General features: G+C 42.2%; 1 protein-coding gene across 1 annotated transcript in view; it reads left to right on the forward strand.

Moving 5' to 3' along the window:
* LOC138301754 (collagen alpha-1(XIII) chain-like) overlaps positions 1-16819 on the forward strand; it is a 257134-nt gene that overhangs the window by 68898 nt on the left and 171417 nt on the right. Inside the window, exon 2 of the mRNA XM_069242265.1 lies at positions 13958-14027. Within this exon, the coding sequence (XP_069098366.1) occupies positions 13958-14027 (70 nt within the window). The remainder of the gene's footprint in view (positions 1-13957; positions 14028-16819) is intronic.

The raw sequence follows: 16819 nt of genomic DNA on the forward strand, positions 1-16819 counted from the left end.
AGCGGCAGTCCCTGGGGAAGTCGGCAGGTGGTACCTTTCTCCAGCACTCCAGTTGGTGGGCTGATGGTCGCTGTGGAGTTCCCCTGATGCAGTGGCGGTCAGGGAAGTCTCCAGGTGGTACCTTTGCTCGTTACTCCAGCCTGATGGGTGGATCGTCTCTGGGGTCAAGGTGGTCACGGGCAAATAGAGAGACCGCTGACCCAAGTTTTTTATTAGGTCAGTTACAGCACTCTGAGCTCAGCATGAGGTTTTACCCAGAGTGGAGCGCAGGAATTACTGAGACAATTCTTCGTAGGAATGAAACAAATGTGGATGGTAGCGAGGTCTTTTATGTCCCTGAGACCTCAGAGAGAACAAGGGGCAATCCCTTGGAGACACTCTGGAGTGATGATGAATCCTTTAGGGTGCAGGGCAGCACAGTAGGGCAGAGCAGCAGTTCCTAAGAACAATAAGATCCAGCAGAGTAGTGAACCTGGCACACAGCAGTCTTTACTCCAGCAGAGTTTCCTTAAGTACAGAAGTGTACTGTCTGAGTGGGTCAATAGACCTAGTACTTATACTGACAAGTGCCTTTGATGTGGGGAGCGACTACAAAAGAGATCTTGTGAATTGCATAGGTCCCCCTTTCAGGTCAGCCTTGGCTCCAGACTGCTAGTGGGAGGTAATCAGCCCTTTTGTGTGGACACCCGTCACTACCCTTTGAAATGTAAGTGGGAGTCCTTCCCAACCTCCCCCCTTTTTTTTGTAAACAAATTTTATTGAAAACATGAGTATTTCTTTTTTATACATATAAGAATGGAGAGAGAAATGCCAGTGGTTCCATGTTACATAAAATGATGAACAACAGTCAGGTAATTAACAAAACCCCAGCTTATTCTATTTGTTATTGTTCAATCCTGCCAATGTTGAAAATCCCCTCGACAGATAGGCATTCTGATCTATACTCTCCCCTCTCCGTGATAATAGTATTTGTTTAAATGAGATAAGAGGGGGAGATATAGGCATGGTTATACATGGCTGCTTTGCTGTAACAAGCAAAGGATTGTGAAACTCAACTTATGATTAACTTGTCCTTCCCAACCTCCTCCCCAGGAAGACCCATCAGTAAGCATATGAATGCAGATATGGCTGAGTATCCTGTGTTGTGGGTGTCTAAAGGGAATGCACAAGTGTAGCCCAAGCCAGACGTGTATTGCCGATAGGCTGTAGACATACAGGGCAGAGAGAGCAGAGAAATGTCCACATTTTAAAAGTGGCATTCCTAAATAATAATACATCTGACTTTACCAGTAAAGAGGTTTTATTATTACCATTCCAATGTACTAAACAGGATGTAGCTACTCCTCTCAGATCAGGAATTACAATTGAAAGATTTTATCAGAGATTCCCAATGCTGGCATATGAGAAGGCCTCACATCAAATGAAAAACGACCTTAGGTGTTTTTTATTACTAGGACATGAAAAACCTAAAGGTACATGTCATGCCTTTTAGTTAGATGGTACCCTGCCTTATGGGCTAACTAGGGCCTACCTGAGAGGTGACATATATAAAAGAAAGGGGGTGTTCTGGGCTTGGCAAGAGATTTTAGATGCCAAGCCAGGGTAGCAGTGAGACTGTGCACACAGGCTTTGCAGTGGCAGGCCTGAGACATGTTCACAGAGCTACTTAAGTGTGTGGCACAGTCAGTGCTGCAGGCCCACTAGTAGCATTTAATTTACAGGCCCTGGGTATGTGGTATACCACTCTGCAAAGCACTTACAGGCAAATTAAAATATGCCAATTGGGGATACACCAATGTTACCATGTTTTAGGGAAGAAGTGCATGGACTTTAGCTCTGATTAGCAGTGGTAAAGTACTCAGAGTCCTGGGGCAACAAAACAGGAGATAAAGGCAAAAAGTCTGAGGTAAGACCACCCTGAGGATGCCAGGTCTAACATATGTCCCCCTAGTTGAAAGTGGGGAGAGCTACCCAACATCCAGGGATTTGTCACCATGAACGAGGAAGAACCTGGATTGACATCATCATTGGTGTCATTTACCTCAGCTCTGTGTTCTACCTTGAAGTCCATACCCTGTAGGAAAATGGACCACTTCAACAATTTTGGATTTTTACCCCTCATTTGCATTAGCGACCTGAGAGGCCTGTGGTCGGTCTGAATCAGGAAATGAGTGCCAAACAGGTATAGCCTCAACTTCATCAAGGCCCAAACCTCAGCAAAAGCTTCAATTTCTATAGCACTCCATCCCTGTTCATGGGGGAGTAACCTCTTAGAGATGAAGGCTACAGGTTGATCCGGGTCTTTTTCATTGAGCTGTGACAATACTGTCCCTATGCCATGCTCTGAGGCATCAATTTGTACAGTGAATTCTTTGGATAATTCAAGGGCCTTGAGCACAGGAGCTTTGCACATGGCTTGCTTCAAGGAGGCAAACAATTTTTGGCATGCCTCTGTCCAAATCACATTTCTGGGATTCTTCTTGGAAGTCAGCTCCGTCAAGGGAGCAACAATGGTTCCAAATCCCTTGACAAACCTCCTATAGTACCCTGTGTGGCTCAAGAAGGCCCTGACCTCAGTCTGAGTTTTGGGGGCTTCCAAGCCATGATAGTCTCAATCTTGGCCTGGAGGGGCTGCACCTTATCCACCCACCAGGTATCTCAAGTACACCACGGACCCCTGTCTTATCTGGCACTTACTGGCTTTCATAGTCAGGCCTGCTTGTTGCAGGGCCTGAAGCACTTCCCTGAGGTGGTCCTCCCAGCTGCTATTGAAGATAGCTATGTCATCCAGGTGGGCAGCAGAGAAGGCCTCCAGCCCAGCCATTTCCTGGTTTACCAGCCTCTGGAAGGTGGCTGGAGCATTTTTAGACCAAAGGGCATCACCGTGAATTGGTAGTGGCCCTCTGGGGTAGAGAAGGCTGACCTTTCCTTGGCTCCATTAGTTAGGGTGATCTTCCAATACCCGGAGGCGAGATCAAAGGTACTTAAGTACTTAGCAGCCCCTAATCTGTCAATTAGCTCATCAGCCCGGGGGTGGGATGAGCATCAGTTTTGCTCACAGAATTTGTCCCTCTGTAATCCACACAGAACCTTAGTTCAGGTGTGTTGCAGCTTTGGGAACCTGAACCATGGGGCTGGACCAGGGGCTACTGGAGGGTTGTAGCCCCCCCAAATCCAGCATCTTAGTGACCTCACTTTGATGCTTGACAAGGAAGTTGTCTCCTGTGTCCACATCATGGGTACAATGGTGAGTAACCCCAGGAGTAAGGGAGAAAAGAGAAAAGAACTGTTCCAATAATTAGCAGCAGTCTTACTGCTGTTCAAGAGCAGAGTGGGGGAAAGGATCACTCCTGCCACAGACCCATCCTTCTCCTTGGAGGCTAAGAGGTCTGGTAGAGGTTCATTGTCCTCCTCATCAGCTCCATCGGTCCCAAGCAACATGGTGACCTCAGACCTCTCAAAGTGGGGTTGAAGGTGATTGATATGCAGCACTCTATGGAGTTGCCTAGGGGCCTTATGGTCTACCACATAGGTGACCTTACCCTTTTTCTCATCCACCTCGTAAGGCCCGGTCCAGTGATTCTGGAGGGCCACAGGTTCCACACGTTCCATCACCCACACTTTCTGCCCAGTCTGGAATTCCACAGTGGTACAGTTTTGGTCATATCATTCCTTCATTATGGCCTAACTGGTTTCTAAGTAGTCAGAAGCTTGCTTAGCCATTTGGCCTTGGAAGGCGAGCTGGTAGTTCACTACACCCTGGGGTACTTTCTAGGGTACTTGCTCCCAGCCCTCCTTCACCAAGCTAAGAGGTCCTCAGATGGTGCCCATACAAAATCTCGAAGGGCCTGAAGTCCACTCTCTTCTGTGGCACCTCCTTGTAAGCAAACAGCAAACAGGCCAAGAGGATATCCTACTTTATCCTCAGGACCTCAGACAGACTTCTGATCATGTATTTGATGGTCTTGTTGAATTTCTCAAGAAGCCAGTTAGTTTGAGTGTAGTAAAGGGTGGAGAATGTGTAGGTTACCCTACACTCCTTCCACATAGACTGCATATAAGTAGGCATGAAGTTGGTGCTCCTGTCAGGTACCACTTCCTTGGGGAATCCCACCCTTAAGGGCTCTTGCCACTACAGGTGTAGTGGTGGTCCTCAGAGGCATGGCCTCTGGGTACCGTGTGGCATGATCCACCAAAACCGAGACAAACCTGTGACCAGAAGTGGTCTGGGGATTCATATGCCCAACAATGTTCATGCCCACCCTTTCAAAGAGGATGCTACCGACTGGCAGTGGTTCCAGGGTCTTTTCACTGGCCTGGCAGGTCACGCAGATCCTACAGGACGTATCTGAGGAGGTCCTCCTCTTAGGCCAATAAAAGTCTTGCAAAGGTCTTGTCTGGGCCCAAGTATCTTGCCAGGGGTATTTCATGAGCCAACTCCAGTAGGAAGGCCCTGTAGCATTGTAGGAACACCATGGCCCTTGTTGTCCCATGCACAGGAGCTTTAGGCTCACTATATAGGAGGTCATCCTCCCAGTAAATGTGATAGCTCCTAGCGACATCACCTGCTCCTTGGGCTTCAGCCTGTGGCCTCATGTGCTCAAGGGTTGGACACTCCCTCTGTGCTCTACAGAACTCCTTTATGGCAGGCTCTCCTTTCACCGGCCAGTCTGCAAGGGTAGGGAGGTCACCTAGGGAAGCAGTGCCCTTCTCAGTGGACTCCAGGTTGGCCTCAGTGGGCCCCCATCCATCTCAGTTGGGGTACACTCAGAGGCTGGTTTACCACACCCTTGTCCTCTCCCCTTTTTAGCAGCTGGCTGGGCCATTGTTCCAGGCTCCAGCCCTTCTAGACTCCCCTCCCAGGCAGCCATGGATCTTGTGGTAGCACAGACCCAGTCAGATTACCCCATCTTCAGATGAGCCTTGAGTTCTACCTCCTTCCAGGCAGAAGCCTCTAGGTCATTACCTAACAAACAGTCCACAGGCATGGTAGGGCTCACACTTCTCATGCACACATACAAAACCCTACACAACACAGGAACAGAATACCTGAACAGCTTCTTACACCTTCACCAAACCACCAGACACCTACACTCTGCCTCACTCTTACTTCCACACATTGCTCGCATCAGCAAAAGCAAAATTGGAATTTGCTATTCTCCTACATCGCACCCAAGAATGGAACAAATTCCCTCAACACATATGAGCCTAAAGGCCTGGCTCTTCATAAAAGCACCTTCGGGACCACAAACCTACACACCTGCCGAAGCACGTGGATGCCCTCGCGGGTCATTAGTACACTATACAAATCAATGTAACGTAACATAACAATCTAGGCAGATCACCCTACATACCCAAGGCATCTTGTGTCTTCCAAATGGGCAGTCTGGGGGACTCTAGGAAAACCACTCTATGTTTTGAGACTTCTTGAGGTCTTCAACGTGTGCAGTCCATGGGTAATCGAGGGAAACATCTCTGTGTACCCATGACTCCTTGAGGCTTTCCACATGAGTAGTTTTTGGGTACTCTAAGGAAACCAATTTACATATCAAGTAATTACTTCAGTCTTTCACATTGGCAGTCTATTTGTACTATTGTCCTCATTTTCGATGAGGTGCATAGCCAACAAGCTCCATCCAACGGCCATGACACACTGGCTAGCTTTGAGTTATTTGAAGGAGCAATTCGTCTGGGAATTTGAGTTGCTATCCAGGTGGCCAGTACTTATCAGTCCAGGATTTTCTAAAACGATTGGTCGTGAAGAATCACCTTGAATCTCTGGCCTCTCGATTTTTTAAGTGTGTGGATTATCAACCTCTTGTGGGCATGCTCTGCAAACTGACTCCGATTATTCCAAAGAGAATGTGATTTTCGTTCCTGATGATTTGATGTTTGCATTTTTATGAGTACAAAGCAGTGGTGCACCCCAATCCCTCGGATGCATGAGCTTTCTGGGAATAGTTATCAGTGGTCGCCTGGAGAACTGTGTCCTTTATGCCACTCCTTGTCATTTTTCAAGCATTATGAACCAGTGATAGGGAGTATTTGGTTTAGCAAGTGAGTTCCAATGTGTTGACTTCTTTGTTATATTGAAAAGTTTTGAGCTGTGATCATTAAATCAGCTGTGGTGCCTTGATATTTTTCCGTTAGTAGTTCCCCGCTATACCTCTAAATATATTGTCATACGTGTAAACACTATGGGGGTCATTCTGACCCTGGCGGTAATTACCGCCATGGCGGAGGTCGGCGGTAGCACCGCCAACAGGCTGGCAGTGCACCGCTGGGCATTCTGACCGCGGCGGTTCAGCCGCAGCCAGAAACGGAAAGTCGGCGGTGTACCGCCGACTTCCCGCTGCCCTTGAGAATCCTCCATGGCGGCGGAGCGCGCTCCGTCGCCATGGGGATTCTGACACCCCCTACCGCCATCCTGTTCCTGGCGGGTCTCCCGCCAGGTACAGGATGGCGGTAGGGGGTGCCGCGGGGCCCCTGGGGGCCCCTGCAGTGCCCATGCCAATGGCATGGGCACTGCAGGGGCCCCCGTAAGAGGGCCCAACTTTGTATTTCAGTGTCTGCTTTGCAGACACTGAAATTCGCGACGGGTGCAACTGCACCCGTCGCACCTTCCCACTCCGCCGGCTCCATTCTGAGCCGGCGTCCTCGTGGGAAGGGTGTTTCCCGCTGGGCTGTAGGGCGGACTTTCGGCGGTCGCCCGCCAGCCCAGTGGGAAAGCCAGAATGACCGCCGCGGTCTTTTGACCGCAGAGCGGTCTTTCGGCGGGAACCGCTTGGCGGGCGGCGACCGCCGTCCGCCGCGGTCAGAATCACCCCCTTTGTAATGCAAGACAGAAGAGATGATAATGTCCCAGTACCTTTTATGTTATTTTCATTCAGGCTCATCACAATATTTATTTTCCTGTTGATCCCAATGCCCCTACTCCAGCCTCAATTGCAACTGCAGCGTTATCAGGATACAAACACAAGGTCTGAGTCAGGAGCTACAGTGACCTAACAATGACCTAGCAATTCTAGCAGGATAATAAATGACAGCTATAAATGGGGTGCAGTAGGCCCTTCACACCTTTGAGCGCAGGTACCACTGCACCTGCTGCAAAACTGATATTACCGGTTAGTAGAGAACTCCTTCAGTAAAAATAACTCTAAAACATAGATGGATGCGAGGTAAACTATGGAGGGCATGAATGTGGTCTTAATTCCTTCTTCAGCCAAAGAAGAGATTAAATCAGAGCCTCACGTAACTAAACTACCCACACTCCTCCATTTGTGTTCAATCTATGTATGTATTGACATTCACATATTTTATGAAGCATCCCATGGGCACATGTAGCCCCCACAGAGGCATAGCTATCATGCGTGAAATAGTTGGTGCAATGGCAACGAGGCCCAGGTATGTGTGGGGCCCACAGTACCACAGTACTTCAATTATGGCGGTCTTTTACTATCCAAACATGGGTAAGACAGACCACTTTCCTTGATTACATTAGTGCCCATGACGCAGAGGTCACATGTTTGCAGTTCTATAGAAAATAAATAAACCATATAGACTTAAGTATTGTGCGGTTTCTCGCCCCCTCACAAAACCTATTTATCTTTGACATTTCAAAATAGGAGGCAAAATGTTTAAATATTTCTTGTAGAGGTGTCCATTGTTTCTTAAATTCACCAAAAAGTCTATACCTGAGAAGAGAGTTAACTATTAGTTTTCAAAACACAATCTATTTTTTTTATTACATATATATTTTCTTCAGTTGTGTTTTGCGGTTATCATTTAAACAGACTAATCACCACGGTCACAGAATAATCTAACTTTTTTTAAGCTTCTTTTTTTTTAATTAAACCCCTTGCTTATTTCTCTTCATATTCTTATGTATATTCTCCCTGGATGAAAAGCAGAGAAGTTTCAAAAGGGCTACCGGTTTCTAAAAACCTTCTTATAGTTGAAGATCATAGGTCAAAAGATTAATGGCATATCACTACGGGACTTCCCAGTTTGAGCGTTCTTCTTAAGCAGTAATGCAATGTCCTATAATGTGACTGATAGATGTAACTCATCCTCAAATAACGATTCATGCTTTATTTCCTTTCGCTCTACTTCAGAATACCGTTTGTTGTAACTTCCTGCTACATCTTTGATAAAGTAATACCGCTGCACCAGGGTCCTTCTACCATACCTAGTGAGACTGTTCTAAAATATGGAAGTTAAATACCCCACCAGATTCTGAAACGCATGTGGGAATGAGGCCAGGTTTCCGTTGTTCTAATTATTGGTTACTGCAGCGCCATCTGTTTTTTTCAGCTGTCTCCTTACGTTTCCATCTGCTTCCATCAGCCTGTAAAGTCATCAGGTTCCCTTACAATTTAACAATACAAGTATTAAAGAAGGGTTTTTAAAAAAAATAATAAAATGCTTGAATAGAAATACTGAAGAATGGATTCCTACAAAGATATTTTAAAATTAATTTGTAAGTCTGAAATGTACTTGAAGGTCATGAGATGAATATTCAGTGTCAATGACTGTTTAGGGGTTTAAAAACAAAAGACTGCACCCGTTTCTGCGCTGTTACTGACGCAAGACAATGAAAAGATGGCATGGAGCATCAAAATCTGTGGACCTAAAGCATTTTAATACCATTGACTTTGGAGTGTTCACTGAACTCTGTAAAGAGTATCTAACTTCTTTAGGCGTCTTTTCTTGCACCTAGGAAACAGAGAGAAATAGAAATATAGAATGTTCTATACAGGGAAATGGGTGAGAGCTATACATTGGCTTAGAAGGACAAAATCTATTTTGCGCTGTTATGAAACAAATGTTTTTGTACCATCCGGTTGTTAGGAAACGAGGTTCAAAACCGCACCAGCCTCATTGCAAAATTGTCCTACTCTGGGTAATCTTTGTAATGCTTCTGTCCCTTCACTGTTTGACTAGTCTCTGCTCAGAACTTTTTTGGCCTGAATATTTTAATGAACCAACGATTTCGCTTGTGTTTTTCGAGTGGGAAAGATGCTAGGGATCCCTGTGCGCGCTGCATTTTATAAGGACTACATTGAAATAAAGAGATGCCAGCCAATTTGCATTGATAAAGCTAAGCAGTCTGTAAACTGCTGCAGAAATGTGATCTCAGCCTTTTTATCAGTGTTTATGTTATCTTGTTAGAATTTGCTACAACAGATGCAGGTTTTTGTGATGAAAGTTTTTTTTTGTCAGACTTCAGCGGCACTAGTAGTTAAGGATAATGGGCTTACAGTTAAGGAGATGGACAAGCAGCATAGAAGCTTTTAGGATCTCCAAGCTCTTGCGTTTAATAAGTAATAAAAGATAAAAAGTAGTTTATTGGTTTCAAGCTCATCTCTACAAGTCTTGCATTCTGTGTTTGCAGAAAAATAGCTTTAAAAGGGCATAATATCTTATATTTATGATTCTAGATAGCTACATTTACATTGACCCTATTTGTATTCAATAAATGCCCCATACAATTAGTTGTTATAAATTAGTAAGCCGTGCTATAAAATTGAAGAATACATGTCTTGGTGTACATTTCCATTCCTACTTAATTTTTCTGTAACACAGACGACTACAGTTTATGTTGTTTAACAATATACACAATTAAAAAAGTCAATTGTATGAAAAGTACAGCAATATTAATATTGCTTTGTAGTAGAGTTGTTTTCTCTGCGTTGGAAAGAGGAGCAGGGACCCTGAATTCCTTAAAGGTAATATCAGCCCCCCAAAAATACAGAAAACATAACCCCATGCAACATTGACATGCATTTCTTGGACCGATTTGCTCAAGATCGATCAATGATGCCATGACTCCATAATTTACTGTTCCAATAAGTAAACCAAACATCCCTCATTCAATTGGACACTTAAATTCCGAATCTATGGTTTTCAAAGTGTTGTGATATCCATTGTGCAGTAATGGCCACAGTCCTGCATTTTTCAGCTTAGTGAATTTTGGCAAAGCAAACCCACCAAGATAGACCAGGTGAAAATTGCACATCCCTTATTAATACATGCAGAATTTGGTGTAGAATACACCAACATTCTGCATGTAATTCCTCAATTTCACGAGGAAAACTTCAATTAAGATGTACTTTCCTTATTCAGTAAGTATGCTGTATCACTTTTCTGTAAAGGTGCTGTAAATATCTCACACCAATAATCAAGACCTATGTCTTTTCTGAGTAGGCCTGTCAGACACAGATTGTAGCCTCATACAGTCATGATCCATACTTTCTGGAGCTATCCCAATTTCTTTGATAAAAGGTAACCTTGTCAAACAGACATCATCACCAAACATTTTTAACTGTATGTAGTTTCTTTAATGAGCTTTTAAAAGAAGTTATACTCGTTATTTAGAATTCAAAACTATATCACGATTTAAGAAAAGTGTTTACATTTTAAAAGAACTGAATGATTTTCTGAAAATGGTTGTAAATTCGGTTTGTCCATTTTTCGTACAATTTTACAAGAATAATAAATGTCTCTTCATTAACTTTGTGAAACTTTCTCTGAGTTTAGAGAGTGTTTGGATGATTTTTGTTGGATAAATTCCTTTCTCCACAAACCTATACTGGAATTTTACAACAGGAGGGCCCCTGTCGTAATGTAAGAGTCAAGTAATTCGAGTGTAGTTTGATGATGAAGACAAATTTAGCTGGTGGAAGAAACATTTTGAGGAAAAGGCATGTGCTGCATTCTGACAAGTTACTGTTTAGAAAGTCTTTCATACCACTTAATCGTTCAAAGGCACCCGTGATTCAGTTTCAGGCACCCAACAGTATAGTCACTTGCGTGAGAACGTTTGAAAACGGTTAAGCACACTAGCAAAATGATTAACTTGTCAGGAAGCAGCATCAGTGCGTAGATGGATGTAGGCCATGGTGTGAAGCGGCTGGGAGGACCTCTAGAAGTCTGTTCTGATTCAGCAACAAAGGACATTATCCATCACTATTGGATTGTGTATTGAACAAAAGGTCTGAAATCGTAAGTCCTTGTGATCAACGTGTTTCAGTGTATTGGTTTAAGAGTACCGTCCGAGAATAGCAGGGCTTACTGCTGGTTGAGCATGACGACCCCTGGCAGCGCTGTATGTAGGCCCAGGCCTGAAATAGCAGAGATGTTCATTTGAGGTTGTCTGGCACTGCTGTGTGAGGGGTGAAGAGATTTGAATGCACCTGCCCACACTATGTCTGACCGCATCGCAGGCAAGAAATAAGATCTCCCAGACTACAGAGGTGCAAAGACAGTCCATTTACTTCACTGCATTAGCTAGCAGATGTCCACAAAAATTAAATTAAAGGCATATCTCAACTAGCAATGTTGTTTTCCCCCGAATAGGATGTCAGAACTTTTACCTTTTTAAGCATTCTTTTTAATGACTTTTCAAAATACATTGAAAAGTAACAAATTATTAGTGGGAAGGGAAATATATGAGATTAGTGCAAGCGGCCCTTCACAGTGGTCAGAATGAGCAAAACCTGTTCAGTTAGAGCAGTGAGATCAAAATCTTCAATTACATCATCAAAAGAGATGAAACCTGCTTCTTTTAGGACTTCATAAATTCAGTAATCTCGAATGGCCCATACCAACATATCAGTGACAATTGTTATATTCATATGTTGTAGGTTTGCCCACTTGCAGCAAAGGTTTCTTTGAGGTGGGGTTTGGACGTTGTCTACTTGCATTCAGGATTGGGGATAGGCCCTTATTTTTTCTACCTCAGACTTCATCCCTGCGCAAGAGAGAGAAAAACACAAAAAGGGAAAAGGTGGAAGAAAGATGAAAAAACAGTGACAAAAAATAAAGCTGGTAAAAGAACCTGAAAGAGTGGCATAAAGCAGCAGGGAATGTAGGGTGGTGGATGGAAAAGACAGAAGATTGAATCAAGACTATGCAGCCCTGATATTTGTCACCCAACATGTAATAGTGCTGGTTGCAGCCTTCTGAGCAAAACTTTAGGACCCAGCACTAATTATTTTACAAATTAAGCACTGCCTTCAGCACATAAAGAGCAAGACCTTGATTGTGGTCAATAAGAATCCCAGATGCCTTACTGGCTTTGAAATTATTAAAGCATTAAGAAGCCCTAGAAAATATATGGGTGCTACACATTATAGATTTAGGCCCACTTGATGCAGACCACACCCATCAGATGCCCAGTTTACTCTGCCACAAGGAGCACCAATAGTTTATGCCAAGACATGCATAAATTCCACATCCTTCAACTGCCATTTCAGCATGCTGTCTACAAACCAGGGTGAAGTATATTGTACAGGAAGAACAAATATGGGAGCCTGTGTCTTTTCTACTAAATATGATCAAGAGTAACCAAAAACAAAATGCTTGCATTTAGCAGGGTGCTAATATGGAAAAGTATCAAAGTAGAGCTATTGACTCGGACATTCAAAATATAGAAAACTATCCTATGACTCTCCGTGATTAATTTTTAATATAATGTGGCAGCCACTAGACCTAAAACAATGTTAAAATGTTGAAAACACAGGTTGCATGTAATAAAGCCTTTTAAAATGCTAACTAAATTAAAGTTGAGTTGAAAGTATCAAGGTAACAATAGTAATTAATTATTACCTAGAACAATTCCAAAAATGTCGAATTTTGAAAGTCATTTTAATGATCAGCATTCTTAAATTTAACTGTACTCTAATAGCACCATAGCACCTCTTAACACGTCTCATCCCCAAATCCTTAAAAACACAAACTACCCTTAATGCTACCATTCCCTAAATCTTAAAAACGTATCACTCCTCCTTTATTCACCCTTCCCTGGATGCTAAAACATGCTTTCTACCCCCTAACACTACCATTCCCTTAACTCTAAAAACCCTCAACTACCCTTAATACAACACTTCCCTGAACCCTATAAGCTAGTAACGCCCTCTTAAAGACACCTATCTCTGAAATCTACCCCTTACTACCCCTTACACTATCCTAACCTAAAAACCCTTTACTTAGTCCCCACACCCTTTCCACTCACTGTAAACTTAACTTTGCCCTGTGAGGCACAACATTTTTCCAAATTCATTAGCAGTTGCAACTTTTTTTCCATTCCGACAACATTTTCAAAGTGAGTTTTTTTAAGTTTGCTTGTATCCCCATTATATATTTACTGTAAACCAAATAACAAATTCAATCTTTCTACAGGGGCTACATTATAGAACAATATCTAATTTGTTTAATTGTTCATGAGGTTGAGATGGCATGGACATTGAAACGGTTTTGTGAAGACAAAAAGCAGAGCATTAACGTTTATGTAGATGAATTAGGATGGCAAAGGGTCAGTACCAGGATTTATAAAAAACAAAAATGTCCAAAGGCCAATGGAGGTTTGGAAAAGCTTTTGAGAGTCGTTCGTCTCAAAAAGACTGGTTTTACACACTACAATTGCCAACAATGATCATAAGGTAAGAATGATTAAAAATGAGACTGTGGCCTCAGTCTAATTCCCACTGTTAGTCACTACTGATCATTCTCTGGATTGTGATTCTCCATTAGTTGCTGTACTTGCAACATAAAGGACCATGGGCATTTTGTGGACATCTTCCCCCTTTCTACACCTGTTACATGCATGAGGAAGGATTGTGGTGACATTCATTGGACACATCATGTCCTTCCCAAGGGATATCCTGTGCAAGGAAAAGTGCACTACAATTTGGCAAATTTGACTACTCCTTAGGCAGTATCGGGGAAGACAGGACACTTTCTCCGCCTCACTGAAATGGAATATCCAGACTAAAACCTTTGACCACCATGTTTAATGTTGTTGTTTTATTGGTATTGGTGATATCAATAATATTGAATTGTTTTCCCCAAAATCACAAATGTAAAAAATAAAAATATTTACTTAAGAATGTAGAATAACCATCATACTCATCTGCATTCCTTGGTTTAATTATATTTTTTGACATTTTTGTGGCAGAAATTCAAGTCTCACTTGCCAAAGCTTCGGGAAGTTCGTGATGCCCCTCAGAAATGCAGCTGTCCACCAGGTAAGAACAAATTTAACAATTACTGATGCTTTCCCACCAGCCCATATGCAAATTAGCAATGCAAGATTTTGTGAAGTGGTTAGCAACTTATTTTAAGGATACTGGAGACTTTCTAAAGAAAATCTGTGATATCACATGGGAAAATGAATATGTTCTTATGACACTGGATGTAACAAAGCCATTAGTTATTTCTTAAGGGCACATCCTATGTACTTACTGAAATATACACAAATGTTACTTGAAATGACCAATTGGTGTCTTACGAATATTGTTTTTATGTTCAATCAAGAGTTTTTCCAACAGGTTACCGTGGCTGCGATTGGCACTGGCTTCCCATCAACAGCTATGCTAATTTGCATAAGAGTTGGTGGGAGTAGCAGGTGCTCTACCACAAATTTGAAAAGGGATAGTCAAAAAATGGTAAAGTGACTTTTTATTAATGATTTGGTTAAGATGGAAATCCCTTTTTTTTGATTTAGCAATATATGACAAAGATGGAACGTTGCATAGTAAAGCCACAAGCCCACAACAGGAAATACTATGTTTCATGCACCAGTTTCCATCCTACAAGTTTGAAAAGAACCATCCCATAAGGCAAGAACTTTAGAATTAAGAGAAACTATAGTGAACCAAAAGAAATTCTCTGAGCACAAATTGATTTAGGCACCAGTTTAAACAAAGATCATATTGTGAATCTGTTGCTAGCAGCAGAAAAGCATGCAAAAACAGTGGAAAGGGAGGGGCTCATTTTTGGAAGTGGAAAGACTAATAGAAAAAATAAATCCTCAAATGAGAAGAGATTTATAACTAACCACAGTGCAGAATGGCACAAAATCAGAGGGATAATATTGAGATACTGGCATTTGGTCAGGAGTGACCCCATGATTGGTGATGAGATTTTGAAAATATTGTTGATTACATATAGAAAAGGGAATACTATGAGAGATGCTTCGGTTAATACAACAAATTCACAAAGATAATTGGTTACCTAAGAGTAGGGATTCAGGACAGGAGGTGTACAAAATGCTAGACATGCCAATATGGCATAAACACAACTGAATACACTATACCTTTTTGGGAAAAAACACCTAAATTATGGTGTGCCTTCAGCTTAAGAACTGACCTTGCAGTCTATGTACTAACTTGCCTGTGTCACTTGGTATATGTAGGAAGCAAAGACGTTAGGTACTTAAGCGCATTCTGCTGCACATATACGCATAAAAAATTCAGACAAAACATACCCGGTAGCACGCCATTTTAACATGATACATAAAGGAGAGGAGAGGCTACTCCAATATTTTATGGCTGACAATGTTCCCGAAGATTCAAGAGGGGGCAATGGGGAAAATGTTGCACCAGCTAGAATGAAGGTTTATACTTGACCTAGACAGTTAATAACCTAATGGGTTAAATATAGAGGAGGATTTTTAAACTTTCCCCTAACTGCTTTCACGATTTCAGGAAAGATTGACTGTATGTTTCGAACATGTATATGCAAAAAGTTTGATTATTATTTTCTTTGACATAGAGGTGCTATCAAGATTAGTAAAGTTAATTTTAATAATACAGAATGCTTGAGTATGTCATTATGACCCACTTTGCAATGATGTTTTTGGATACTGTGTGTACCTTGGGCAGATGAATATATGTACATGGATAGAGACTCTACATATAGGTATGATGCACTGTTTATTTTTCAATGTACAACTTATAATGTTCCTTATGATTTGAGCAATCTGTCTGCTTCCCAACGGGCTATTTTGAATTTTTGCTCCTTGCACTTTGCGCAAGAGTCACTTGTCTCTGAGATTGTGATGCAGGTCACTGTTGTAATGTTCACATTTTCAAATATAGATATGACTGAATGAAATATTAGGATGGATATTTCTTAGGATGGATATTTCCACAATGATTTGCATTTACTCATATTTGATTAATGTGGTAGTTTGAATTTGTTCACATGATGAAATGCATTACGTTTAAGTGACTTTACAAATTTTATGTCTATGGTTAAGTAGTAGGTCATATGAGCACATGGAACGAGAAACAAATTGAGTTTCTTTGCTGTGATCAAGACAGGTGTGTACAGCCAAAATGTTCTGAGTGGTAACCCTCATTAAATGAGGGATTTTCTGAACAACTCGAAGTGCTGATGTCTGTTTGTTCAAAAAGTGTGAAGTGAGATCTATCTATATATCTATCTATCTGTCTATATTTTGACGTACCTATATCTTTGGCGTCATTTGACGAATCTTCACTAAATTGTCCCCAAAAACGTGTGCCAGTGATTCTTGTTGTGCATGGAAAGTTCCAGGCTGATCTGTCAAACGGGGACCGAGAAAAGGGGGGGGGGGGGGGGGGGGTAAAAGGAAAGAGTTTAGCATGGCTACCATTCAAACCGCTGGATGGAATTACACCAAATTGAGCAGAAAGCTAGATTTTGTTCCACAGATTGCATTTTTTTATATGTTGTGTAAATTCGTTCTGCAGTTTAGGAGAGATTAATGAAAATCCAAATTTGTATATCTAGGAGGATCCGGAGCACAGATCTCACGGTGAGATCTGATTGGCTGTCAGCACTTTAACAAGAAAGGGCTGGCAGCCATATGGGACCAATCTACATGATAGCACCTCATGGAAATGCATTGTTGTGAATGGCAGGTTTTGAGGGTCACAAAAAGGAGAAAATATAAAAGGTGATAACAAATTTTACTTACAACATAAAACATTTGTTGATTGCAGCATACTATTTTTTGGAATTGTGGTGTGTTCTAAGGTGACTTTACCCTGCT

The sequence above is a fragment of the Pleurodeles waltl genome, chromosome 6 (assembly GCF_031143425.1).
Source record: "Pleurodeles waltl isolate 20211129_DDA chromosome 6, aPleWal1.hap1.20221129, whole genome shotgun sequence".
NCBI lineage: Eukaryota > Metazoa > Chordata > Amphibia > Caudata > Salamandridae > Pleurodeles > Pleurodeles waltl.